The 27701-nt window shown below is 41.0% G+C and overlaps 2 protein-coding genes across 7 annotated transcripts in view; one reads left to right on the forward strand and one right to left on the reverse strand.

The window, feature by feature from the left end:
* Nucleotides 1-679: 679 nt before the first annotated feature.
* PANK4 (pantothenate kinase 4 (inactive)) overlaps nucleotides 680-27701 on the reverse strand; it is a 34547-nt gene continuing 7525 nt past the window's right edge. For 3 of the 6 annotated variants that reach the window (XM_075520874.1, XM_075520878.1, XM_075520875.1), the window contains 15 exons: nucleotides 27531-27623; nucleotides 25869-26022; nucleotides 24721-24902; nucleotides 23112-23193; nucleotides 21859-21959; nucleotides 19785-19940; nucleotides 18724-18836; nucleotides 18041-18128; nucleotides 15976-16127; nucleotides 14444-14499; nucleotides 13805-13854; nucleotides 12288-12395; nucleotides 11774-11874; nucleotides 11188-11256; nucleotides 8144-10611 (listed from right to left, as the gene is read on the reverse strand). In XM_075520874.1, the coding sequence (XP_075376989.1) occupies nucleotides 10398-10611; nucleotides 11188-11256; nucleotides 11774-11874; nucleotides 12288-12395; nucleotides 13805-13854; nucleotides 14444-14499; nucleotides 15976-16127; nucleotides 18041-18128; nucleotides 18724-18836; nucleotides 19785-19940; nucleotides 21859-21959; nucleotides 23112-23193; nucleotides 24721-24902; nucleotides 25869-26022; nucleotides 27531-27623 (1719 nt within the window). In that variant the 3' untranslated portion in view covers nucleotides 8144-10397. Of the gene's footprint in view, nucleotides 2699-8143; nucleotides 10612-11187; nucleotides 11257-11773; nucleotides 11875-12287; nucleotides 12396-13804; nucleotides 13855-14443; nucleotides 14500-15975; nucleotides 16128-18040; nucleotides 18129-18723; nucleotides 18837-19784; nucleotides 19941-21858; nucleotides 21960-23111; nucleotides 23194-24720; nucleotides 24903-25868; nucleotides 26023-27530; nucleotides 27624-27701 lie in introns of those variants that run through there. The other 3 variants (XR_012778371.1, XM_075520877.1, XM_075520876.1) reach the window with 3 other exon arrangements.
* On the forward strand, nucleotides 2743-8481 carry LOC142418693 (putative glutamate receptor). Its single transcript, XM_075520880.1, has 7 exons — nucleotides 2743-3305; nucleotides 4190-4416; nucleotides 5247-5344; nucleotides 5898-6115; nucleotides 6689-6914; nucleotides 7549-7796; nucleotides 8358-8481. The coding sequence occupies exons 1-7, from the start codon at nucleotides 3141-3143 to the stop codon at nucleotides 8457-8459; spliced, it is 1284 nt and encodes a 427-aa protein (XP_075376995.1). The 5' UTR covers nucleotides 2743-3140; the 3' UTR covers nucleotides 8460-8481.

Consider the following 27701-nt stretch of genomic DNA (forward strand, 5'->3'; position numbering starts at 1 on the left):
CAGAATCCAAAATTCAGTCATGTCCCAGGGAAGAATCTGCCTATAGCCCTGTCTTCATGGCTTATAGAATTTAAACCTCAGAACTATTCCGTCACTTATGATCTTTATAAACTTCTTAACATCGAAGAAAATTCAGACACATATGAACATGCAGAGATACCTTTATTAGTTCTTAAGAGCTGTGTTTTATTTCCAAAAGTTTGCACTTAACATAAAAAGTGTCTGTGGGATGTAATTAGGCTTTAGAAGAAAGATGGCAAATGTCACTCAAAATCTGACCTGCTAGAGCATGTATATATTCGCACAGTGCAGGACAGTATTTGTCCTAAAGACTTTCCAATCAAAAATAATGGGAGTGTTGGTTATGGCAGCATTGGGTAATGAAATTAATTGTCCAAATGGCATAGGCAGAGACAGAACTTGTGTCACCCCAGTATCAGCTCATTTCTCAATCTCAAAGCATGCTGGATGCCTGTCATGTGCCAAAAAGAGAGTTTTGGGGAAAGTCATGGAATTTCAATCAGTTTCAGTTAGCATAAACCTCCAGTTGTTGATTACAGCATTGAGAAATAAACACAAGCAAACAAAACCCCCCAGAGAAACACATCTCAACTCCCCTCTTGTCCTCCCCTCTTCCCGGTCTCCAGGCCCCTCCTGCACACGTTTTACGCTCGGTCCCTTTGGAGGCAACAAGGCAGCACGGGAGATCGGGGTCAGGGTTTTGTGGTTCCTACTCTCTTGCTCCTGTGCAGGTTCCTCCACTGACCGCAGCCCCGTGACAGCTCTGGCTCCTCCTGCACCTCCTCTCTGTCCCTTCTTGGGGCGACTCTTGTGCTTCTGCTCTTGCTTGGGGCGGCTCTTCTTCTTTGGCCTTTCTCCCACTCTACTCTCCCTCCTGCTTGGGTAGCTTGCTTATTTCTGCTTTGCCCCGCTTGGGCAACTCTCCTGACCTGACGTTGTCTTTTGTGTCTCTTCCTGCTCTAGCCTTGCCTCTCAGCCAGCAGTTACCACCCTTTTTTAAAGAAGTCTTTGCATAGGCACCATAAACTTCTCTGATTCATTCAGTTTTGGTGCACTGTGTGGGTCTGTTTTGTCCATTTCTAAGCCAGCTTGAAATGGCTGTGTCCAGCACTGAGCCACCCACCCACCTGCTACCAAAACCTTGCAACTTTTGCCCAATAAAATACTCTTCTGGTACATTTACAAAAGTTGCAGTATGTTGTTGAGATTTTTTTAAGAACCCCTTTGAAACCTTCAATAACTAGTGGGTGAAGCCAAGTGAAAGGGATAGGCTAGGATTTTTTGGTCTTTTCTTTTATCCACCCTCTTGTTCGGTAGGCATAAATATTTTAAACAGACCTGAAAAGAAATGTGACTTTTTTCCTTTTATCTAAGAGCACATTGTAGCTTATCTGGCAATAACAACTTCCAGAACACTCTGCATTAAGTAAATTCTGATCACAGTTTCAAAGACAAAGCTCATCCCTCAAATCTTTCCATTGCAAAGAGAGAATTGAAACAAGATCATTCAGCTCCTGGAAGAACTGGAGCTTCTTTTGCAGATCTTGTACTGCATATATATATATATATATACACACATATATACACACACACATGCTCCCTCACTCTGTCTAGCAGTACTACTGTGTAATTTTAGAATAAAGGGATACAATTAAGACCAACAAATCTTACAGAATTAGACTGCTTTACTGGGAAAAGCTGGAATTGTCCCGAAGTAGTACTGATCATAGTACTGATCAGAAACCATCTCGAGTTGGGTGACTCTAAGGTTGGAAGATGTACTCTTGAATTCAGCGTTCCATGCAGAAGGGAATCCATGTTTCCTCTCCTCCTCCTCTCCGGTTTCCTACTGTTCTGTGTCTCCTGGAATTGCTCTCTAATGAGAACTTAATTGGCTGCTGTTTTGTCAGCAACATGAATTGATCTCTTCGGAAAACTGTATGCACTGTGTAGCTGAAGAATTGTAACAACATTTAAAGCGATTTTTGTTTGGACAAAGTACGCTGACAACACGCAATAAAGTGAAATGCTTGTGATTTATTAATTACTGTTAGGGAACAGTGGTGGTGAGATTGCTGCAGCGTACAGGGGCAGATTTATAGCTGGTTTAACACATGCACACACCCTCCCGACACCCACCCCCAGTCCTAACGTAAGCCCTAGCTCAGTGGGGCCATGTCTGGGACTTTGAAATCCAATTATTTCTCCTTTGTTTTTTGATTTACAGGGCACTGACTCAAGGGGACCAGAAGAGGGTCTTCCAACTTTGACTGTCACAACAATCCTGGTAAGGCAGTGACACAACACTGGAGTGGCTGGGAGATAGCTGGAGTTATACTTTGCCTTTTTTTTCCACCCATATATTTGCAGGTGCTTTTTTTGGGCTGGCTTTGGCACTGATATCCCTGTTCATCACAGACAGTGTTTTTGGAGTGCCGGCTCAGTGGCGTAGAGGTGCAAGCTGTCTGTAGTTTGCAATGGAAGGATTCGAGGGCTATCAAAGTCAGCCCACAAAACGGACCGGGCATACGCTTCTATAAATGACTGCTCTGTGACCACAGCCAGGCCTCTTCACTCTGTTTAGCTACATCTAAGGGTTGTCATGTTACCTGTAAGTTGCTTCTGTTCTGCAGTGGAAATATGTAAAGATCACACATGTGCAGGGATTCAAAACAGGCTATAAAAAAAAGAAAAAAAGCATTACCACATGCAGCAGACAAGCAGGACTATTCAGAAGAAGCTGCAGCAGTAAATTTTCTGATTCTGATGCCAGGTCCTGCACCCTCATCCGATGCTTTGATGGGCCAGATGAAATGTATTTGGGCTTGTAGGCTGAGAAGAGATGATCACTTACTTCTGTGGTGCACGTGGCTTGCAGAATGCAGCTGTCCTGCTGGATGCAGCTGTCCTGCTGGAGCTGTAGTCTATGACTAGTGGTGGCACATGACTCCAGTGAATATCTTTCAAGTTTGGAAATGTTGTCCCCCTGATAATGTGGATAGAAGTCTTTGGGGAGGGTTTGCCAAAAATATGGTGTAATTCACAATCAGTTGCACTGTAGACAGTGGGAGCATGTAATTGTGTATTTTTCCCTCCATGTGCAGGAAGATCCTTATGTCATGGTGAGAAGTGCAGAACTGGAGGGATACTGCATTGATTTGCTGAAAGCTCTTGCTGCAATGCTTCACTTTGGCTACAAGGTGAAGGTGGTGGGAGATGGGCAGTATGGTGCCGTCTCGTCCAATGGGAACTGGACAGGGATGATTGGCGAGATTTTGAGACAGGTAATTTTCAACTTATGTTTTTGACAAACTGCAGCTCTAGAAGGAAAGAACAGTGCTAGCAGCTCTTGGACTTCATTAGAATTTGCTCAGGGACTGAGCAACTTGGAGTCATTCTGCCTGTTGTGTAGAACTAATGAATAGCAAGACTTGTAGTTGGTTTTGTCCTGCAAATATGGAGACTAAGGAACAAGGAGACAACGGCCATAGAAGGAAATCATAGTTACAACAAGGCGCTCTTGGTGCAGTGCTTGTCTTGTCTCAGAGGCTACCCAGTGTTTCTTTATAGTCTGAGAGACTGTACAGACATCTTAGCTCACTAATGAAACAAAGATAATGGCTTTAAGGAAAACTTGCCTTGAACGTAACCACTAGGTGAAACTTGTCTCTTTCAGAATGGTAATCCCCTAGACTCTTCGATGAGACACTTGAATGCACATCTTACCCCATCATGTGCCATTCCCTATGGCTAGCGTTCTGTCATCTGTTGGTAACATTTGAATTAAACCTTCTTTGCTCCCCTGCACTCAGCACTGTGTCCAGCTGTCAGTAGATGCTGCAGCCAGAAAAAGAAAGGAACACGCCTTCTGTTTTTGGTAAACAAAACCAATGTGGTTCATGGTGCACAGCCTCAGCTTGTGTGTGTGATGCTGTAGCAGGAAACCAGAAGCCCCAGATACCAACCAGCACCCCACTATGAACAATGCAAAATGGAAAACTGTCCTCTTTCTCAGAGCTCACAGTCTAAGATGGTAGCTGTCTGTTGACGCAGAGAAGTGATTTGCCATGTAGATATCTGCCCGCTCAGCTTGGGAAGCATTCTATTCAAGTGACAGAAATCTTCAGGTAGGTTGGATGGTTGATTATTTTTTATCTCCATCTTATAGGAAGCAGACATTGCAGTGGCTCCCTTGACAGTCACGTCAGCAAGGGAAGAGGTGGTCTCCTTCACCACGCCGTTCCTGCAGACTGGGATTGGAATCTTGCTTCGAAAAGACACCGTCTCTCAGGAGATGTCTTTCTTCCACTTCCTGGCTCCTTTCAGTAAGGAGACCTGGACTGGCCTTTTATTTGCTTATGTGCTGACGTGCTTCTGCCTCTTTCTTGTTGCCAGGTATAAATGAATTTGTTTCAGAGATTTTGTTCAAGTCAACTGCTTTCTCAGCTATGAAGAGATCTCAGTTTTAAAGAAAGTACCAGAGTGCATTTTGCTTTGAGGAACCTTCTGTACAGGTCCGGAACCAGGGCTAATAAAGCTTAAGTCATGCCAGATTAAGACAGCGTTAAGAGTAGGATCTCCCCACGAAGAGCACCATCTCCCTTGATGTGGATTACCTAGGGCTGCTAAAAGGACTGTGTGTTTGTACTTCAGCTCTTCTTTCTCACTTTGTTTTGAACTACGACCATGTTCCTACGTGCAGGTCTCTCTCCTGCTGCATTTTCATGCACTATGGCCTGCACTGACTGGTGGAAGAGATTCTCTCTGCCAGCACTCCACCTCCTTCCCGGGAGATTCAGCTTTCTCCCCCTTTCTTGATTAGGCCACAGTCTTGAACAGAAGCTCTATTGCTGCTTTCTAGTTTTATGCACAATCTTTACAGGTAAGGATTTGCTCCGAGGAGCAGCCTTCAGCCTGATATTACGGAACAGAGCCAATATTGCCAGGCAGGTGTGCCAGGCAGACTAGATTATGCCATGGCTCAGGAAGAAAGTGTCTGGCAAACCCGTGACAGGACCCCTGAGCCATCACTGTTGCAAACTACTTGAGGCATTGAGCAGGAGTACTTTCCTCTGCACTGGTTAAACTGGAACTCAGGTGAAGGAGGAGCTACCATGGAAGGAAAGGGCACTTCCAGGCTATCTGCACTGCTGCAGTCACACTGCAGGATTATTTATATTTTCCCCTCCCCGAATGTCTGGTTTTCTCCTCTTGTTTTCCCACAGACTGAGCCCCTGTGAATGGAATGAGCCAAAGAATGAAGAGAACCACTTTACCTTCCTAAATAGCCTCTGGTTTGGAGCAGGAGCACTTGCACTGCAAGGTGAGCCGGGAGGACTGCAAGAAAGGAGCTCTGGGAGCAGTGTGGTTTTTGAAGCTGATTGTATATCCAGCTCTCATCTGTCTGCAACACTGGTGTGCTAGCCTGTTGAGGGAAAAGATGTTCCAATAGGGACACCTGGCACCACTAAAACTCCCAGTTAGGGGAGTTTTGATTACAGACTTGTCGGAATTGTACAGATGGCTGGCTTCAGTTGGGGAATGCTTATTTTCTGCTGTAACAGTTGCCCTAGGGAATGTCAAGCTAACCATTGCACCGGTGCTTTGTAGACTGGAGTGTTTTGTTGTGGTTTTAGGCCACTGATGTTGCTTCAACTCTGCATCGCGTGCAGTATTGATGATCAAACCAGCCATAGTCGGTCTGTTCAGGCTTGTGCATTAAGTAGCTGCAGGGCAAGATTTGCAGTTTGGCAAAGTTGTTATTGCAGTTATTTAAAAGGAAGTCTTTAACTCAGGCTCATGGATGTAAAGTTCTTCAGCTCTCTCTCACTGTACGTCACCTCACATACGTTTTATTGGCTCCTCTGGTCGTGCAGGTGTCACCCCTCGGCCCAAAGCGCTCTCTGTGCGGGTCATCGCTGCCGTCTGGTGGCTGTTCACCATCGCCTTGCTGGCTGCCTACATCGCCAACTTCACCGCCCTGCTGAGCTCTGGCAGCGAGCAGCTCCCAATCCAGACTTTTGAAGATCTTGTGAAGCAAAGAAAGCTTGAGTTTGGGACACTGGACGGCTCTTCTACTTTCTACTTCTTCAAGGTGCAGAGAATCTAATTGTGCACATACACAGTTGTGCTGTAGAACTGCTAAGCTGGGGCCAAGTTGTCTAGCTCATGCCTAATGGCCCTTACACCACCCTCATCACTGTAGACTCCATCAGTTTTCCTGTAATACTTCAAATTATGTGATTGGTGTCTGTTGTTTTGTTCATCTCTTCTTCCACCTTTTCTCAGAGAGAAAAGCATGCAGAGGGCTGTATTTTTTTAGTGTATTCTCTTTTAAGAAAGCGGTGCTAGTCTTCAGGGGTTGTCCTTGTGTACCTGGAACACGAGGACTGACGTAGGTAATTTCTGGATACGTTAACTGGATGCCTGCAAAGGTTGATTTTTTGGGGGGCGTGGGTGGGAAATGTTCAATACTTACCTCCCTCTAACACTGCATTAGAGAGGAAATCTGCGCTAGCTATATGCTAGTTTTCAGTTCAGAGGGCTCGAAGGGCAGTGGTTTAAGTACTCTTAGTCTCCACATTGTTTTGCAACCGTTGCACATATATGCAGATTTTTTCAGATAATTGTTTTACACTTGTTTGACATTTGGATTTTTGGGCTGCAGAACTCCAAGAACCCTATCCATCAGATGGTCTATGAATATATGGACAAGAGACGAGACCACGTTTTAGTCAAAACCTACCAGGAAGCAGTTCAACGTGTGATGGAATCAAACTATGCCTTCATTGGTGAATCCATCTCTCAAGACCTTGCAGCTGCCAGGCACTGCAATTTGATCAGGGCCCCTGAAGTTATTGGAGCCAGAGGATTTGGCATTGCCACTACCCAGGGTTAGTCCTTGTGCACCGCTTCTGTCCCACTTCTCCACCTGCATTTCATGGGTCCGAAGTAGCAGATTGACAGAGCAAAAAGCCTGGCATAGCCACGCCCTGAAACTCACACATTTTCTGCCTTAACACTAATAATCTCGTATAACAAATTGGTAACCCTGCTATGCCATGTTTTCATTCTGTAGATGAATTATCACTAGCACTCGCTGACTCTTACTTTGAACTGTAATATGCAAAAGAGTCCAACTCTCAGGGGTGTCATTGGTTCCTGTGGGGTTTTTTGGTTTTGCTTTGGTTTTGCCTCGGTGCGAGTAATGCAGGGCTCCTGCCGCAGTCAGCAGGGAAGGGTTTGTTCTCTTGTGGAGCATGACTGCTTGGATTTCTCAAAGTACCTTCACTCTATCATTATCCTGCAAGTATTACCGTACCTCTATGGATAGGATAGGAATGGTTGCTATCCAAGAAAAAGCACTTGGCTTAGTCCGTTGCATTCTGTTTGCCGAATGGCCATCTGACAGTTGGGAAGCTGCACCCAGCTAACCTTGCTCGGTAGTGCAGCAGCAGATTGCTTAAAAATGTTATAGTGGCTGTGATCTCTCCCATACTCTTCTCTCTTTCATTCTACTGCCGCCAGCATCCCGGTGGACTAAGAAGCTCTCCATTGCTGTCCTCAAACTGCGTGAATCAGGTGATCTTGACTACTTGCGTAACAAGTGGTGGGAGACCAGTTGCCTTCACAAAAGCAGAGAGAGATGGAGTCCTCTGCAGCCCCAGGCTCTGGGTGGGCTCTTTCTTACTCTGGCAATTGGCCTTGCATTGGGAGTGATCGCAGCCGTGGTGGAGCTGTCGAACAAGAGCAGACACGCTGCTGGGCATGTGAAGGTAGGTGATGGCTGCTCTCTCCCGTCCTGCTCCCCCGTGTCCCTTCTGCTTAGCGTGGACAAGCCAGGCACCGGTGCTCCGCTGTGCACAATGCTGGCTTCCCACAGGGATCTGGCGTTTTCTAAGGAAAGCACTGTGGTGTGGTGAGGGGGGAGACGTGCTATGTATTCACTCTTTAAAGCCTGAAACTTCACAGCTTGGGCTGCGTGATAGTCTTGTAGCCCAAACAGGGTAACAATAATAAAGTAACACCCCCTCCCCCAAAATATGAAGTAGAAACACAGACTGTAATTCCTAGGCAGCCAAACTGCACTCCAACATGCTGAGTGTGTACAGAGGACAGTAAATCATCAATAACAAGTTTATTCTCAAGTATGGCTATTCTTAAGTCATTTGACAAGCAGGAAAACACATGTAAATGAAACTGCACTAGTATCTGAATGTGCACCTTGGCGTTCCTGTTCTCCATACATTCCAAGGGATGGGTTGGGCACACTTAAAAGGTGGCTTCTATGACACAGAACAACTCACCCCCTTGTTTCCTCCCCTCTTGTTTTTCAGAAATCTTGTTGCTCCGTTTTCACAGAAGAAATGTGCACTCGTCTACGTATAAAAGAAAATACAAGACAAAGCCAGGAGACTTCAGGGAGGGCTAATGCTTAAGAATTTTTTGCTTAAGGAATGGGCATGTATTAGGTTTATACCATATGTATTTCATAGGAACTACATCACTGTAGAAAGATGTTTTTCTGCAAGTCTAGAGTGTTAGTTTTCTAATCACAAACACACACAGAGAGCACTTCTGGAGCTGGATACAGAAGAAAATTAAGTGGCTTGGAAGAATTTAAATTGATAAGGGAGAGAGTGTAACCGTTAAAAATAAGGGAGGTTAACAACTTGGTGAAATAAAGTTGAGATGGCCAAGATGGTGGATCCATATTTAGTTTAGAAGTTTACCGTGTAAGTACATGAATGCCTGTAGGAGTAAGTGACATGGGATAGGTAATTACAAAGCCTCTGCTTACTAATTACAGTATGAGGTACAATCTTGAAAATTAAAGCTCTCATCTGACTGTTCTAATCAAGAACAACTGCTTCTTAAACGTTTTAGTTATAAAGAGACTGTACTCTTCCCCTCTTCTACGCAGAAGATGCTGGTCACTGCGAAGGTCATTTCTGAATCAGAAACAACAGTGCTGTTGTGTAAACCCCAAAAATGCAGGACTGACTTAACTGCATTCTCTGCAGCGGCCTAAAACCCGAGAAAGGGAGACCATGCAATGAAGGAACTCCTAGACTTGAGAAATGCAAGACACAGAGGTGTCCTTTGTCAGTTTCCCATCACAGGGTAAGTTTCCCTGTTCAGCTATAGGGGATGTTTTGCCCTGGTTAACCTGATCAAGAAGTGTTTAGGAAGAAGATTGATAGCTGAAATCCAACAGTACTGGAGCACGGAGTTTGGTTTCAGTCAATTAAAACAAAGTAAAAGTTCACCAGGCAAGGGTGAGGCAGTGAGTAATGGGTATTTCGCATTATCCTCTTGCTCTCAAAGAAGGATCTTTGAAATTCACGGGGAACAGTTATCTCAGTTGCATATTAAATGGTTTTCTAATTAAGCTGTTTTTCATTTCAGAGCTGGAATGACTGATGCATGCACATGCTGGTTTGCAAATTCATGGTTAAATCACTCCATTTATGTGCTGCACATCTGATGGAGGGGAAAAAAAGGCAAATTCAGTTACTTGGAAATGGCTTTAACTGCACTGCATGAACAAAGAGGCTAGTTCTCATCAGTCCCAGCATTAAATAACTGAAGGCAACAGAAACTAACGTGCCTGTGACAGGAAAATAGCTGGGCGTTCCTGAATAAAGCACTACACATCACTTTGAGGGTAACTCAGTGAGACTCAACTTCCAACTACTGCCAAGTAATTTAGTATAGGTGCAGAATTCCCCTCCCCCTGACTGTTAACAGGGCCAAACAGTGACAGCAGCAGGAGTTAGGAGTTCTTCCAGCTGTTGGTAAACTAGTGCTGTTCAGTTATCTGCTACGCGCTCTTCAATCACAACAGTTCTGTTTTAAATACAGCTTGAGCAAAGTTTGTTAGGTTAGAAGGTGGATCAGTCCTTCAATCAAATTAACTGCAAAGAGCATGAAACTTTTTAGGTAAGTTTAAAAGCTGACATGGAAAACGCAATGTCAGATTCACTCAGCACTTTAAAAACTATTTGGTATGTGCCATGTCGTTGCTGGCAGAGTAGGCAGAGATGTATAAAAAAAGGTTTCATTGACATTTAAATATATTTCTATATGAATGTCTCACAGAACAAAAAAATAAAGTCTTTTCATCACAAATACTGCAGCATTAAAATAAACACTTACCAAAATAAACAATGAGTGATATACATATATATATTTGAGTGTGTATACTATAGAGTGAATCATATTGTTGCTTTTTAAGTCACAAAAGCACAATATAAATATGGAATTTCCTGTGAACTCTTTTCCCTGTTGTAATAAAAATACATTCTTTACAGTTAAAGTAAAACTAGTGCAAGTCCGTTCTGCTGCTCCCATTCACCCAGTTGACCAGATCCATATCATTTACATGGCACTTCATACTTAAAAATGACACTGAAAATTTTCCCTCCAAGACGATCAGCAAGCCAGGAGTTTTTGATAACAGCAAGTTTGAGGCTCTCACACTTCAAAGCCGCGTAGTAATTCGTGTGGATGGCACGACCCATGCCCTCAATGATAACCAAGTCTGTCTTCCGTTCTCTGACCAGCACAGCCAAACCTTTATCCAGACGGCTGAAACGAGAGGTCTGGTTTAGAAACAGTCATCCTTATACAAGCTACAAATGAAAGACAGGCTGTCCTAAGGGCTCTATCATTCACATAAAATGTGGTGGGATATCGAGTTACTGATGCCAATAAACAGGAACACTTTAAATCAAAGGAAGTGAGATTGAAACGTAGTTTTAAAAGCTTCATTAAATGCATGCAGAATTGGGATTTCCCAGAAAACACAGGTAAGTTCTGACTCTAATAGAGAAACCCATCAAAAATAAACAGGTTAACAACATGAAATGCTTCTTATAGTCAAGTGGATTTCTTGGTCACATGCAGGATTTTGCATCATCTGTAACTAAGCTGCTCATGAGACCAACGATGTGTCATTGCTGAACATGAACATGATAAATAAGACATCCAACAACTAGTAAGGCTTGATCAATATTACAAGCCTGTAAATCCAGACTAAGCAACTCTTAATGGTTTTGCGAAAGTGATTCATATCAGGAAAGGTGGCTGAGATACTCCAGAGCTGTCTCTGAACATCCTGCAGCTGATGGAGACAAATCACAAATTGGTACTTTGCCAACATACCTTAGATCTAGACATGGAGAACTCGAACCTGTCTGAACCAACAGCAGCTTCTCTTCCCTCAGTGCAGATCTTTATGTAAAAAAAAAAAAAAAAGAGAGACAGACAAAAAACCATTACACAGCTACATCAACAGGGTCATGCAAATCTGGTAATAAGCCAGACGACAACAACTATCTAAGTCTTCTTTGCAAAGGCTTCTTTTCCTGCTAGGACTTCACCAAGAAACATAACGTTTCCTTGAGCAAAAGGATTTAGTCAGCTATGTATCCTCTACCAGGGACACTCCATATGTGAAATATATGTATTTTCCTGTACTTTTTTTAACATAGAAAATTTACGTTTTAGTAGCCTGAGTGCTTATCAGGGAAGACACAGACAAGAAATGTAATTATGGATGTTCAAGAAAGATCTGATTTCTAAATTCTTCACCTTAATGGAAGGTAATGATCTGCCTTAGCTTACTTCCAGGTTGCAGATTTCAGACACTAATTAACACAGTTAAATATGAACTCAGTATGTAACAAGGAACTTGCTTTTTCCTTCTAGGTATTGTACGATACATGAGGAAGACTGGTTATATGCTTACTGAATAACTGGATCCATTGCTGCTATCCGTTCAGTCACAATCAGGGATTCACTGTAGGTGACATCATTTAGGGCAGGGCCAGAGTTACAAGCCAAGATAACCTGAGGTAAAGATGTCAGAAGAGTTCACCAATTAATGCAGTCCGCATATGGTGTTAGAGCTGCTTATTTGTTTAAAATCACCACTGCCTGACTTATTGTACAAACGAGGAAATGGGAAGAGAAAGGCTGGAGGCCCAGTCCTCATTCTCCCTCCGTTACCCAGCTATTTCAGGTCTTTTGACATCATAGACCCTGGTTCAGCAAACTTTGGTCTGACCGAGGCTCGCTTTGCTTTGCTACCTTTCACTCTACTTAAAGGTAGACTTTGGAGTTCCAGGGATTTGGATTATTCCCAATTCAAATGTTAGGAGCCAGTCTGGTAAAGTGTACTGCTGGTAGGCAGTTAACAAACCTTTCACCAGTTACTAAAGCTCCATTACACAGTGAATGCACAATGAAAAAAACCCACTTACCTCTGTCCCTCTAGAGAGGAGCTCTCGGACAAAAGGAAAGACTCCTAAAATTATGTCTATTCCACTGTTATCTGCGAAAATTAAGGCACATTTATGAGGGGGACCCTCCTGTAAGAGAAAACCAATGTATTCAGGATTGAGTTTGCAATTCATTTCAGTGAATAGTTTATGTTATTTAAACTACTCACTTTAAGACCCCACATTTATACCCTTAAATGACTGGCAATTTTGGTTATCTAGTAGCAGTATCACTCATCAGAACATCACCTACCCTTCATCTTAGGAGAAATGGGTTTCCCTAACATTGTCTTCGCACAGTTATTTAAAACAGCCTTTGGTTACTTTGCTTTGTTTGAGAGAGGTCGTTCAAGCTCCATTAATAAAACCTACATCTGCCAGTTACGGACATGCCTAACTCCCGCAGCTCTGAACGGGAACGTACTTCAGGGGCTGCTGAACAGCGGGTACTTAGGCCTACAATCCTGCTGTTTGGAGAGCAGATTATGGCTAGCATTTTGTTACGCCATGCCGCTGGAGAATACCATTCTCTAAAATAAAAGCAGCAGCATGGGCAGCTGCCTACGTGAGCGCGTTGGTTATCAGGGTAAACCTACCTTTGTGGCTGTTTTAAGCTAGCATGCTGTAGGATGAACAGGATTCCCTTCTGCCAGGAAAGGGCAGGATGGACTGCTGGGGGCAGTGACATCCTAAAATGAAAAGATATTTCCTGTTCTCCATTAACCTTTTAATTTGTTCTGAATCTGATGTTATGAAACTTGGTTCACTCCAGTTCATACCAGCAGAAGAATTTTTATAGTGAACAATGCTTAATTCCTAATAAAAAGTTGTCAGGACAGTGCTTGAAGTTCCTTAATTATCACTGTTATACAAGATTAGCTGATGCTTTTGTTTTAAGATGTAATATGTAAAGATTTGTAATAGTCTACTCAGACCAAACCTTTGGCTATCATTTCCAACATAGAGATTCACACAAAGAAACAAAAGCTTTTCAATTAACCTTAATTAAATAGCAATTGAGATCAACACAGGGCAAAAAAAGCTTTGCTAATTGATAGGTTAATTACTTTCAGCAAGCTCCTACATTAATGTCCTTTTTAGGTTGGCTACTCAGATCGAGGAACAATCCAAGCATTACACTTGGACCCAAGTTTTCAAAATTACGGGTCTAGCTGTATGGAAATAAGTGCCCTGATAAAGAAGGGACACAATATGGTTACTTTGGAACAGCTTTGAAAGCAGCTGGGTTCCAAATGCTGCAGTTTCTGAAGGAAGTCAGCTAAGAAGCCTGGTAAGTAATGAAGTGTCACACTAATTCCTTTTATTCCTTTCTTTACGGTAAGGCTGCTGAATTACTGGTACTGTGTTACCAGAATTTATTTTGAGTTGCCTGAACAGAGGTCTGTTAAATCCGGTAAAAAAACCCCAAGATTAATAAGGTGATTTTATGATTAATGTATTTAATTACTCAATAGTTAGTAACAATAGCAGAGTCGTACCTTCAGTCGCTCTAGCCACTGACTGTAGGAATCTTCTAACCAGGGACGTTCTGTGTCACAGACAAAATCATGTTAGCATTTCTTTTAGGCAAACAGGAATTCTGCACATTATGAAAAGCAGGAGGTGTCCCTTTACAGATACTTCAGCATTAAAGCATTTGAGCTCAGGTTTTGAATGTTAAATGAGTAGATTCAAAGAGTTCCTGAGCTCTTAATTATGGGAATAGCTCAATTACAGCAGTCTTGAAATGGAATTTTCATAATAAAACAATGGAAGCATGCAAGTTGGCTATCACAATGACTCGTCCGAGGATGGCTGGTGTTGTACGTCCCAGGACACTATCTCCTTGACAGGATTAGAACAGCTATGAAAAACAGCGTGGGCAAGATATTCTGACTATCTGTGCCGCTGAGGCTTCTGTTCAAGGAGAGAGGTTTTCAGATTTCAGTTCCTTTGGAACACAAAGAGGAACATTCCACGGGAACTCTGTTGCCTGTATTTCAGATAACCCTAGCAAGTACTAATGATTTCTTGTCATCTGGGCAGCAGAACTGCCACAATAAACATGTTCACACTCTTCTCCACTCTCATATTAACACCATATCCACTTCCAACCACCACCACAGATCTCCCTATACCTTGTAGCTTTGACTTGGCTTCTTCAAATCCAAATTGTGGCTCAGATTCCAGAACACTGTATCAGAAGAGAAACAAAGGGTATGCAGTTAAGCAACTTCATCTTGCATAAATATAATTCAAACATTTCTTTAGCAGGTGGTCAGCAATTTTATTGCATCGGTTATAAGGGGGAGCATGGATAGGTCCAATGACTGAGAAACAGATACTTTGTGCTTATGTTAAAAACAAAAGGCTCAGATGTACATTAAATTAGAGTTCTTATGCTAAAAGAAAAAGGTGTCAGCAATATACAAGTGTTTGCAGGCACTAGACTACAGGCAAAAAAGACATCTTTTGATCTGCAGACCACCATAAAATATAGTCATGATCTAAAATATCTGCATGGTAAAACAGTGCTTTACAAAGCCTGATTTGAAGATTGGTCTACAAAAGTTTTTTTAAAGTTGTACCTGCATAGGAAAAAAAGGAATTAAAATAACCAGATACAGGTTAAGAGCTACTGCTGTTGGCTATATGTATAGTAAAGTAGCCCCAAACACTTAGGTGGTGATGAGGATTTACATAATGAGATGCTGGATTCTAAGCTCTCAGTTAAAATACCACACCATGTGGGAATGCTTGCCAGTCAAGTCTCCTGAAGCTCCTCAAATCTAGTACGAATTTAACTCAGTCTGTATCTCTTAGTTCCTTCCTTAGAGAGAATGAGCGCTACACTCAGCATGAGCGGCAAGTAGACTAACTGCTCCGACTGGTGCCAGTTCAAGTTTCTGGTTGTGGGCAACATCAGAAGTAACACAAGCCTAAGAATGCCCATGGAGCCTTGAATCACTTTGTTTTTAATGGACTTTTCTTGATTTAATTGGAGGGAAAACTCCTCAAAGATGCAGAAAGGGAAAGGAAGTGCTGAATGTCAGCTGTAAAACAGTGCCCCTCTCCCACGCTCTTGGATCTATATTATCAGCCCCACAAAAAGAAAGTTCTAGAATTGAAAAATCAAAAATATTTCAAGACTGTTGGCATTAATATCCCCAAATGAATTCATGGCTGCTGACAGGATATAAGGAAAAAAGCTCTCCAAATAGCAATAGAAATGTATGTTGATCAAAAATACTTAATATTTAGTTATCAAAAGAGACCACCAACCTAACTTACAGCCCACAGAATACACACTGTGATATCAGGACAACTGGAGGTTGCAGAAAAATAGCGTATTTTCTATTCTAGGAACACAGTACAACACATACCCAAAAGCAGTGCTAATAACAATGCTACAAGCAAAGCAGCCCGACTGGAATATTACATGCTCTACCACTTAATTCAAACATTCACAGTGACATGCCTGCCAGATTTCAAGGGTGGAAATGTAAACTTCCCCGCACCACCACAATGCTTGTGAATAAACAACCAACATTTGATTAAGGTGAAATACAAACTACAATTGAAGTTAGACTGGTGCACTTTATTTTTTTAAAAAAGAACAATCGGATATTCTGTATCTTAAAAGGGTGCTTTTAAAATATTTAACACCTACTCTGAGACTGCTTTTGCTCCCCAGTCAAAGACATTCCCCGCAAGAAGTCCTTTCACCAGAGCAAACTGCCTCTCCTCCCAGCCTAATGAATCCAAAGATTCGATTACGCTTTGAAAACATTTTAAGGCTATGCCATTTTCTTTCTGCTTTACCTGTAAGAAAGACATGAAACATTGGATTTATAGACAAAAATTTCTTACCCATCATTGGTTGTCTCAGTCCCAAGACCACGTTCAAGCATTCTCCTCTACGTTCATGGCCTCTAATGGACCAACAAGTTACTGTTATCAGCATGCTTAGTATCAACAAGAAAAAAGTTTCCTGGGATTCTAATAAAAAGCTTCATTAGTGTGAGGATATGATCTGTAGCCCAAGATTACTTTTCTTAATAAGTTAGAGGTGCAATAGACCTTGAGCAGATTGGGGAATGGGAGAGTGGACACACAAAAAAATTTTAGTAGTAACATGATCCATCAAACCTGGGTAATTCCCAAGAGAAGGCTTACCACTAGCAGATTTACAAAAACTGGAAGAGACTTTTGTGATTTTTGCATCACGAGTTTCATCATCCCAGATGCTTAGACGCTCTTGAATTTTTTTCTCTGCTTCTGTCTCCAGTGAGATCAGTGTTACATAGCTAGTTATCTTAAAAAATTTAAGTGATACTGGGTTCCATCTTTACATCAAGATCTTTTCTTGGCAATATCTCATCTGAATTACCAGAAAGCAAATATAAGTAAAAGCCACCTCACATATTTTTTTACCTTTTTCTTAGAGTCAATGTAACATCTGACAATACAGCTAGGGAGAACCTTCTATGTATTTTGTAGAAATAGATCAACAGTCAGAAAAAAGTCTGTAACCAGACACTGGCACTGCTGTTATTTCTATGTCCACACAGACAAGTGATGAGCATCAGACCCACAGAAAGTTATTTTTGAGAAATACTGACTTCGCATGTCCTCTCCCCCAACCACATTAGGTTGCACAATAAAAGACAAAGCGTAAACAGCTGCACAATGGCAACAAATATTTTTAAGAGCTAGAGGTTAGGCATTTGTATACACTCCAGCCCAACTCTGCTGAGTATCTCAAAAATTACAAAAGTAATCAAGAATCCTTTTACAGCACAGCAGTAAATTAATCCAGAGACAGTATGCAGGAAAGCGCACAGTTTGGTTTAAGGACAGATTGCCTCAGCAAGTAAGGGAATGTGTGAAGGTTTGTTTGGGGTTTTTTTCAGGCCTTTTTTGGACATGATGAGGTGAGGGAGGATGACTATCTGTTTACGAAAACCCCCCTCTTCCTTTCCTTCCCTTTGTGGGGGGTGGTGAGGACAGAAAAGAAAACACACTTGAAGATAGTTAAAGGAACACAGAAATGTGAATTCATAGCATTGGTGACTTTTGCACGGAGCTGTTGAGATCATTAACTGCTCTACAAGATAACAATGCTAAGTGTCTTTTACAACAGTCTGCAGTTTACATATTTATTGGAAAGCACTTACATAGCTACACATAACTTTAAATTTAAAAATGGTTTCCACACCATGAAGAGAATTATGAGAAAGAGGAGAAAAAAAGAAAAATCCCTGAAGTCTGCCAGACTGCAGTAGTAGCCTCAGTATAAAGGGAAATCAAGTGACTGTCCTCAAAATTGAAATTCTCAGGTCACTTGCAAGGTACTCCACAATCAGAAGTGCAAGCTTCTCCATGCAGTTTCCTCAGTCCTAAACTGAAGGAAACACCTCCCCACAGAAGGAGCAAGTTACAATAGTATCTGATGACAGACACCATCAATTCGCTTCTCAGATGTATGACAACTGAAGCTGGGAATATTTTTGGTTAGCATTATCCTCACCATGAGCACGTTAGAGGTCAAAGGCTTTATACCCCATTACCCATTGCTGTTTCTCCTCAGTGACAACCACCAACTGGTTAAACCTGCTGCAAGGCAGCCAGTTTAATCTCTCCCCTATACGCCATTACTTATACAAAGTTTCAGAGTATGGAAAAAGCGTCTTGAACTTACATGTTGTCCACCCTGTAAAGCAAGAACAACTTACCTTTGAATAGGGATCCGGAAAATTGAACTCGTTTAAACAGTGTTCCCTTGTATCCAAAAGGCTTCTAACTGTTAAGGTACCATATGCACTTTAAAACAGGGAGAAGGGGGGACAAAAAGAGAGATAGAATCATAGAATCATTTAGGTTGGAAAAGACCTTCAAGATCATCAAGTCCAACCGTTAACCTAGCACTGCCAAGTCCACTACAAGATCAACTATTTCAAACAGAAAAAAGTTATTTTCTCCTCTGTTTCCGCTGGAAGTCATAGCACATCACACAAGCACTTAAGTTAAAAGTTTACATGCTACATGTGCTAAACGGTATCTAAGTGGTAAATCTACTATACAATTTATTTAAATACAGAGAGGGACAATGTTCAGAGCAAAGCCAGATACTTGCATTAACGTGCTACCATTTTTAATAACCACGCAACAATTTTTAATAATAAATCTTCTGCCAAGAAAAATTTTTCCATTAAATTCCAATATATGAGATCCAAAAGTTCTGTGCAGAGGACCTGACGTCTGGCACATCAACTTGCTAGAGCCTCCAGCCTACTTAGCTTTCAGTTTCCTCTGTTTCATAACCTAATTAGCTTTTATTTAGCTTTTAGTTAGCTTTTAATTTGCTCTGCTCAACAGAAGTAACAAGTGATGAAGAAGGGAAAATAAAGACACTTACAAAGGCTGCTGCCTGAGCGTCTGGAGCTTATTCCAGTATTTCTGTCGGAACTTTTCAGCTCTCTCCAGTGCATCAATAGAGTCTGGTTGACTGGCTGCAGCACGCTTTGCCACCTGGTAGAGAAATGAGGCAAGACGGAAGTTACTAAGTGAGTTCTTCCTCCATGTAACTGATCTGAAGTTCAGTGTGAAAAATGACCCCTCCATCTGCTACACTGTTCGGTGCCTGCATGCTATCTAGTCCCTCCCACACAGTATCTTCCAGCTTTCCTTTACTCCAACCATCAAAGAATAATTTTAAATACCTCCTTTCTTCCCAAAAGATTTAAAGTTTATTTTCAAGACTGTACTTTCAGAAATTAAACACAAGTTCTAACTACTTATAGGAAGGGAAAAAAATAACAACACACACACACAAAAGGAGAAACAGGCAGAAATTTAACAGTCCACATCAACCCCTTGTGGTTTTTTTTCTTTACTACAGTAAGGTCAAGTCAACATGTTGCCCCTGTGTTTTTCCCAGCCCTTTTCCTCCTGACACACACTCATGAAGCTTCTGATTCAGATTTGCTTATTAAGTATACATAGCTCTTCAGTACTAGCATGCACTGACTGAATCAGTTTCACAGTGCAGAAAAAATAACACATCTGATTAACTCATGCTCTTCAAATGCCAAAGTGGCTGTAAGTCAGCAGGACTGCTCCCAAGAGGAAGAATAATGCAAGTATCTTTTTTGGCCTTTGATTGTATGACCATCCTGCTTGCCAGCTCTGTATAAAGAGGTGGTAAGTGCCATTTAAGAGAGAAGATGCTCTGAAAACACCTTAAAAAAAAAAAACACACCACAGGAGAAGAATACTACTGCCTTTGAAGGTACCAAGCCCTTCCTTAGGAGACTGGAACAAAGTCAGATGCCTCTTAACAGGGGAGACAGAACTGTACTTACACACAATAGGTTTGACACAGCAGGTATATTTTGCAGGGTAAACATGTTGGTCCACAGAAATTTATTTGCTAAATATTTGTGTCATTCATACATACGACTGTTTTGTGACATTTACCCCATCCAGTGCCTCCTCAAAGCAGGTGAGCCAGTATTTTCTGGCCATGGCATCATCTGTGAGGTCAACAGTGTCTGGAATATAGGTCGATGGGTCTTTCAGCAGTGGTAGGTTAACAAGCGGTCTCTCCAACCTATCCATTTCAAGCATGTCAAACTAGGTGAAAAATGAAAGAGATTTATTAGAACTTACTCAGAAACTGATTCATAACAAATTAAACTAGCACAAGGGCTACAGAAGTCCATCCACAGATAAGACTGACAAATTTGCGGCCACCTATATTAGAGTATGCGTCATCATAAATAATCCACCCCCCATGGATTATTTATCCATGCCCACCCTATAGATAGAGATTATAAAATTTCATGATGAAAACTTACTATAGGCCCTTTATTTTATTATTTTCCTTCCCTTCCTCCCCAGTACTGTCAAATCTGCTGGGCTATCAGGTTCAAAGACAGGAGCACAAAGAGCTGAGCGCAGGCTTGTCTGTAAATGAATGGTGCTACGCAGCTCTACAACTTCCTTTTACAATCCTGATCAAATCTCCAAAACTTTTCCTCATGCCTTGTGAAAACAATGCTTGGGATCAAATTTCTAAGATAGAGATTAAATTCATGTGAAATATGTCTAGTTACACAGCTCTGTACATAAAGGGTGCCTTATTTCTTACGTCTAAAAAACCTGTGCACATTTATCTTTATTTTATACAACTATCTAATCGCATTGCATTTGCGAACACTGCACGGCCTAGAAATGTTCAGACTAAGTAAAGATTAAAGCCCGCAACGTAACAAGACTTTGTGTACAGAAACCGAAGTGGTTGCTATAGAACAATTGTCTTCAGTGTTACTTTCACTGCTTAAAAGCGGACATTTCTGAGCTATGATTGTTGCAAAGACATTTCACTTTATGTCAACAAAGCGAGTGCCAAGCAACAGAAGAATTCAAAATGGAGAAGCTGTGGACAGCACACTACAGCTGGTTTGAGACTCCGGTACCACTGCCAGCATGAAACAAATAGAATCTTTTCACAGATTAAAGGGTTGACAAACAACAGAACATCTGCATAAATACTTTTTTAAAATCTGTCATCTATTTTATGATTAAGAAGGATCATGTTGTTATTTTTTTGGTCGTACTTGTAATCCACAATTTCATTACAATAATTTCAGTTATGGCAGATCTTAAAATTAGGTATATTTTTTACATATAGGCACAACCCATAAAATCTACCATCCGCAGCTCAGAGTGGACTTATATTAAGGCTTGGTCTGGGAAACGATTCAGTAAGAGTTCTGCACCTCATCTTCAGGCCTAAGAAAGCCAAGCAACCAACAGAAAACAACTAACCAAAGCCAACACCTGCTCCTCCCCCCCGCACCCTATAGCAAGTATAGGAAACTAATTCCTGAACATGGGGAGGAGGTAAATCAACGATGGAGGAAATTTAAAAAAACTTGACATGAAAAACACTGACATGCAGATCAGTAAAAGACAGTAAAACACAATGAGCTCCACTATTCTATCTTCTTCTCAAAAGCACTTCAGTAGATGCAGTATTAGAGTATTTTAAGAACCTTAATGTATTTTCTGATTGCTTACTGTATGCCAGTTTCACTGTGAAATCGGAATTACTGTATTGTCAGTGTATTTAAGAGATGACTGGGCTCATGCTCTTCTGTCCAGTTATATACTTCTCTTCTCATAGGAAGTAAATAAGCGCTGCTTAAAGACAGTGGAACATCAGATTCAAAATTCTGAAGCACGATATTTCAGCTGTAGCAAAATCCAGCTACTTCAGAGAAAGGGTAAGAGATGAATGTTTCCCTCCCTCCCCTGCTTTGGTGAAGGAGAATAAGATAAAGTAGCAGCCGCAATCTGTTTTTATGAGACATTACATCAAACCATCACACAAGACAACATCACACATGACACAAGACACCATATTGGTCACTTCTTTTGGTAAGCAGGAGTCCCAGGGGCAAGAAGCAACTAGCTTGAGAATAATCATCTCTTTTCAAATCACCATTACTAAGAGAAGGCACTTAGTTTTAGGAAAGACACCACATACTGTACCACTCCTTGTTCTCTGCATAGGGTAAACATCGGGTGATGTGCTCATAAGACCAGAACTCCCAGCATAATTCTCTCCCCAGCTATACTGATTTGGATCTAGAAAAGAGAAAGACAGAGACACACATAATCTGAAAATAAAACTGAAAATACTCCCATAGTGAGTCTAGAGTTAGCATCCCTTCAGAGAAGCTGCTTCACTACAAAAGCCATCTTCCCTTATCTTTAAAAGTAAACATAATTTTTCCCTCTAACCCCCAAAAGAAATGTTTCAACCACTCAGTGAATTACCTAGCTCTAAAGAGCTTCAACCTGAATGAGACAAGACAATTAAGTTCTAAAATAATTCTTTTTTTTAACCCCCTTTCCTTGTCATTAAGGGCTGTAGTCAGCATGCCTTCAAAGCACTATCACTGATCATAGAGATAATTTCTTATTTCTAAATCTAGATCCATTATTAATAAAATATAATTACAAAACTCTCAAAGCACAATGTAAGTTTCATATAAACACTAAAGTTACTTATAGAAATTTTTTTTATTTGAGAAAAAGCTTAATCAAGTTCAGATGTACAGTACATGCTGCAGAAGAAATGTCTAATTCCTCAGTAGCTGGTTCCTTGCCCACATCTATAAAATGGGTATGAAAAGAATTCCACATCCATTATTCTGAGGTATATTTGATGCTTACTAAAACTAAGTAGCATTAACAACCCCACTGTCTGTTCCACTATAACTAATACACTGACTGGCTTGCTAGTCCATCAACCAGAAAAAAAAAAGAAAAATGGCAGAATTCAACCAAAGCACCCTATACCCAAAGAATGCTGGACAGAAGTCTCATCCTTCATAAATGTCTGTGAGGCTTTTCACTCTCAAACAAAGACAGTTTTGAGATGCTGTTCTTCTTCAGTACATTAACTGAATTCAGAAGCTGGCCTCTTAAAGAGGGGGAAAGTTCTCAGAAACCACATTTCCCCAAGTTGATTTAGAGTTATGACAGTTCTTTGCAGAAATGCAGAAAAGAGAAGAGCCAAGTCCTGCTGGCTTCTCAAAGGTGAGCAGGAAAAACAGAGAGAAATTAAGATGTCCCTGCCAGAATATATAAAACCAAAGCCCAGCATCTGTGTTTATTAGTGCCAAATGTATTTATTTAGGCAATGACTTACATGCAGCCTCTTAAGAGAAACTTGGACATTACACTGACATTTCAGAACACAGCATATACAGAACATAGCAGTGCTGTACTTACTGTCTTGTTCGGCTCCTTTTAAAAATGCCCCAATGGCTCCCAGGTAGCCTTCATGTCTCAGGAACAATGCCTGAACCTCTCCCTGCCACAATATGAAACATTGCAATTGGATGGTCCCTGATGGCTAGTATGTACTACTTTGTCACTAGTTTTACACTTAAATTTAATAGAAACAACTAGACGATGGTAATATTCATTTGTGCTACATTCTAACACATTCAGTAACTTTAATGGTGCTTCTGAAACACACCTTCAGGAGGAACTGCTTACATACATCATTCCACAATTATTAAACAGCTGGGGAAAAAAACACATGCAGAAGTGGCGCGTATTCTAAGCCTGCACAACCACAGAAGCAGAGGGAAGCCAGTGCCTTCACTAGAAAAGATCACTGCATCATTCCATGAATATTCAACTCCTCTTGCTTGAACAGGCTGGAAATATAAGGTCATCTGATTTCTAAGTCATCAACCTAAGTGTGTGCCACTGCGCATCCAACACATTCGCAACATTGCTCATTATCTTTATTTCATTACACTGCTATTCAACAACATACAGACACTCTGTATATTATCCACAGGCAAGCATTTCCCCCATCAAATTAGTTAGTTTAATTGTTCATATAATACACAAATGCTAGGGAGAATAAGAACACCCTCCATCCTAGCAGCAGGGTCCTTTAGCTTTCCTAGGCAAGGCTGGGTGAGACAGTGCCTACTCTAAAGGAGAATCAGCTGTGTCTGCAGCAGCGACTATAAGAACAATTAACACTGAGGTAAGCTATAGTAAAAGATCAGCTACAATTCACGGGGACATTTGGATTTGAATCACTGATAAAACTACTCTTACAAGAACCTAAAGCTGCGGTTTTGCAATAGTTTTCTTGAAACCCAACAGAGTTTTACAGAAATGGACTGCAATGGTGAAATAAAGGGGAAAAAAAAGCAGTATACAGGAGTCTCTTGCCTGAAGCACTGAGATGAGAAAAAAAAATTGTCATCTATTCCATAAAATTGCAAAAGCACAGGAACTGATCTACCTGTAACACCCATTAAGTGAGCTTTTGGACTTGACTGTTCCTCTAGTGAAAAATCTTGAGTATTTTCCACAGCTTCAAAACTTGCAAAGAACTACAGCTTGGTTGTTTTGGGTTTGGTGGGTTTGTTTTTTTTTTTTTGAACACCAAACAAAAACCAAAAACCCCCACTGATACTAACTGCTAACTATCTCAGCAGAACAATCCCACATTGCACAGCCTAGGGGGTGAAAAGAAATAGATGCAAGTCAGCAAGAGGAACTGAGTAACAATGGTAGCTATCTAAGAAAATAGTGAAAACTCATTACTTGGCAGCTACAAGACAGACTGTCAATCAAAAAATAATAATAAAGAGAAGGAGGGAGGGAGGGAGAGAGAAAGAGAGGCCAGAGAGAACTCCCAGGCAATTCACATTGATTTTACCCCTCCCACAACAGATCTTTATAGCCCTGCCTTAACAGCAGCCCTCTAAGCTTCCTTCATGTGCAGATTAATTTATTAAAGTCTCCCAACAACCTAGAAAGATAACTAAACACATGACTTTGCTATTAGGAAAATCTCTGTTTTCATTACCTTGGAGAAGAAGTTGATACTGTAGGTTATTGTGCGCATAGTAACAGGGTGACCCCGAATAAAGAATCCTCCAAAATATATTTTATCTAAGTTATGGAGTTTGGCATAGAGGCAGGCAAGTTGACCAATGTCATTGCTGATCATATGTAGTAAACTTTTTGCCATATCTTCTTTGGAAAATTCTTAAAGGAAAGAAATAGTGAACCAAATTAAACACAGCTGAGGAGCGCTCAAAGGGACTGTACTTTTCTAACAGATAACCTACAGCTGGAGAAAAAAAAAAAAGGGAGTTTGATCAGTCTCTTTATGTGCATAGAAGAAAGGTGTTCCCCCCACCAAAATCTTTTATATAAAAAGTACTTCAAACAACAAGGAGTGTGTATTTGACTGAAGATATCATGAAAAAACACACTAAGCCTCTGTGAAATATTGCTTGAAAGAAACCTGCTTGAAAGGCCAATGGCAAATGGCAAGAACTCCATTTCTTCTCTCTAGGAACCATGGATAATGGTTCATCCATCCATCTTGACCTGAGATGCACTGCAAGCATTTTATTATAGTACTGAAAATAAAATTGCAAATTATAGTAAATCACTGCCATAGGTCCTTTTCTGGACCAAGACAGCACATATATTTCCCACATGAATCAATTAACATTGGGCTAACCAGACAGCTATTTTTGTCATTTGCCTAGACTTACGCAATCCCAAACTGAAAATGTGAATGCCTGCTTGTAAGGCAGTACTATATAAGAGTTTCAGTCAATAAAACATTGTGCAGGCAAAACACATGTAGGCAAGATCATGAAAAGGACTGGTGGTTATTTTCCAGCTATATTTGTTAGATCATTATAAACATCAGATTCCCAAAGGCCAGAGGAGATGGTTGCACTTCTCATTAGTTTCAAACAACAACTCCAAATAACTGGAGCAACTCAAGCAGTGCTCCATGTCCCCTCTCAGCCCAGCATGCATAACATGGGGAAATGGGTAAGACACGATATGTTTATGCTGATGAAGCTGGCAACTGTTTTTCCATCCATTTAAGCGTTCACAGGAAGCTGGCACAAGCAGCAAATCCACGCTGACAGGCAATATAAAGCATTAACTGTATAGCAAATCTTGGGTAGATCTTTTATATACCAATACCTTTATCTGCTGTAGTAGATTTCCCGAAGCTGCTAGCTATCAGATTTCCACTTAGCCCCAGGGTCTGGTAGGCACCTCCATACACATCTTTCACCAGCATGTCTACATTTGTGTGCTGTCCCTTTGAAGCGAGTTGCAGCAATTCATCAAATTTCTGAGGATGAGAAGCAGAGTTACTCTAGCTTTCCTGGACAGCCAGAGAACCTTGCCCATAAACGCAGAGTTCTGCAGCATCTTTACTGACCAAAACCAGGGGTTTTGGCTTGTCTTAGAATCAACCTTCCCAGCAAAAGATACGTTATTTCTAATTACAAGGACTCATCCAGAGTCCATATCTTATCAGACAGACTGATCTTAAGTGGAGCTCCTTTAATGCTGAAAAGCACAACCGTCCTCTTCAGTTTTCTGCAGTTATCTGCAAATAATTTGTTGAATTTCCCCTGAAAACTAGAGATGGATCAGCACATATAAAATAGTCAGAAGCCTCATGCATCTCTTGTCTTGGAATGAAGTCCGAAACACAGTAACTAAGAGCAAACAGAATTATGTCTTCTTGAGGCATAAGGAAAAAAATGTTTAAAAAACCAAAAGACTAAGTCTGCCTTTACTGTTGCAGAAATGCATTAATGTCCCTGAAATTAAACTTACACGCAATCTGCATGATACCAATATTTAATTTATAAGTCTGTTAACCCTAATTTCTTCTTGTACAAAATCAGAGAGAATTAAAAGCAGACATTGTCATGTTCTAAGATCTCTTTTTTAAAAGCATCAAACAAAATATTGCAAGTATGGGTCTTCCCTTTGACATTTTCTTATTTGGTACATATGTAACTCTAGCTTTTTCTACACCACTGACATTTAGGGACACCCGTTTAAGCCACATGGATCTTTGAGACAGGAAAAACCAGCATGATTTAAGAGCTGAGTTAGGCAGAGCAGTACTAAATTAGGCCTTATTCTGGCAGATTACCAACCTGGGATTTAAGTGACGAACCCCTGAAACCGTAACGTGTAACAGAGCGCGCCAGAATTCCTCCTCTCTACTCCCAGACATTTTGCAGTAATTGGGTGCTTTCTGCTTTGCTTCTGCAGATAATATTGCAGGAACTAGGCAGGCATTTCATGTTGACAAAGAGTACAGAAAATTAACAGGCCACTTTGAGGAGACTATTCTCTGCATTATAGACAAGATTTGTCCTTGTTGAGAAACTCCGAGTCCCAAGTAGGATTACTATTTTGCCACTGATGAGCATCTTATCATTTTTGTCCCTATATTCTACCAGTATCTTTTTGCATTTAAAGCCTCCTTTTATGCATCAGAAGCGTCAAAAATATGAACATAAATCAAGGACTCAGCCTTGTTGCCTAACAGTCTACAACCACAAGCACCTAACGGAGAGTATTAAAACTGTCCTGAGCAATTGTTCTGTTTCTGCACAAGGGCAGCAATTCTTTGAATAAAAGGTAAATCCCCCCAAGAGACAAGACATAATTTTTTTGTATCTTCTAGTACACTAATGTTGGACTTCTGGTTTTCCATACAAACATTACTTAAAATAATTATTTCCCCCTATTCAAAGAGTGTGGCATTCCAATATTTCAAGCTGCTGCTTAGCATCTCATTTAATCCCACACCCCTTAAAGCTGACACTTTGATACCTTTGTTTTTGTAAGCAGTGCTCCAAGACCCCAGAAGGTTCCACCTCCAATTGAGCTCCCTCCAATCCATTCAAATTTGTCTTCTGTTTCTACCTGTCAATGAAACAAGGCAGATTTGTCTAGAAAGTCCTATTATAACTATAAACACACAGTAAGATATGAGAGCGTGTG

The sequence above is a fragment of the Mycteria americana genome, chromosome 18 (assembly GCF_035582795.1).
Source record: "Mycteria americana isolate JAX WOST 10 ecotype Jacksonville Zoo and Gardens chromosome 18, USCA_MyAme_1.0, whole genome shotgun sequence".
Classification (NCBI taxonomy): Eukaryota; Metazoa; Chordata; class Aves; order Ciconiiformes; family Ciconiidae; genus Mycteria; species Mycteria americana.

What these genes read in the sequence shown, in the direction of transcription:
- LOC142418693 (XM_075520880.1), top strand. Translation starts at nt 3,141, where the DNA reads ATGGTGAGAAGTGCAGAACTGGAGGGATACTGCATTGATTTGCTGAAA. An exon ending in TTGGCGAGATTTTGAGACAG is followed by an intron (nt 3,306 to 4,189) that starts GTAATTTTCAAC and finishes TCCATCTTATAG; the next exon opens with GAAGCAGACATTGCAGTGGC. An exon ending in TGGCATTGCCACTACCCAGG is followed by an intron (nt 6,915 to 7,548) that starts GTTAGTCCTTGT and finishes TACTGCCGCCAG; the next exon opens with CATCCCGGTGGACTAAGAAG.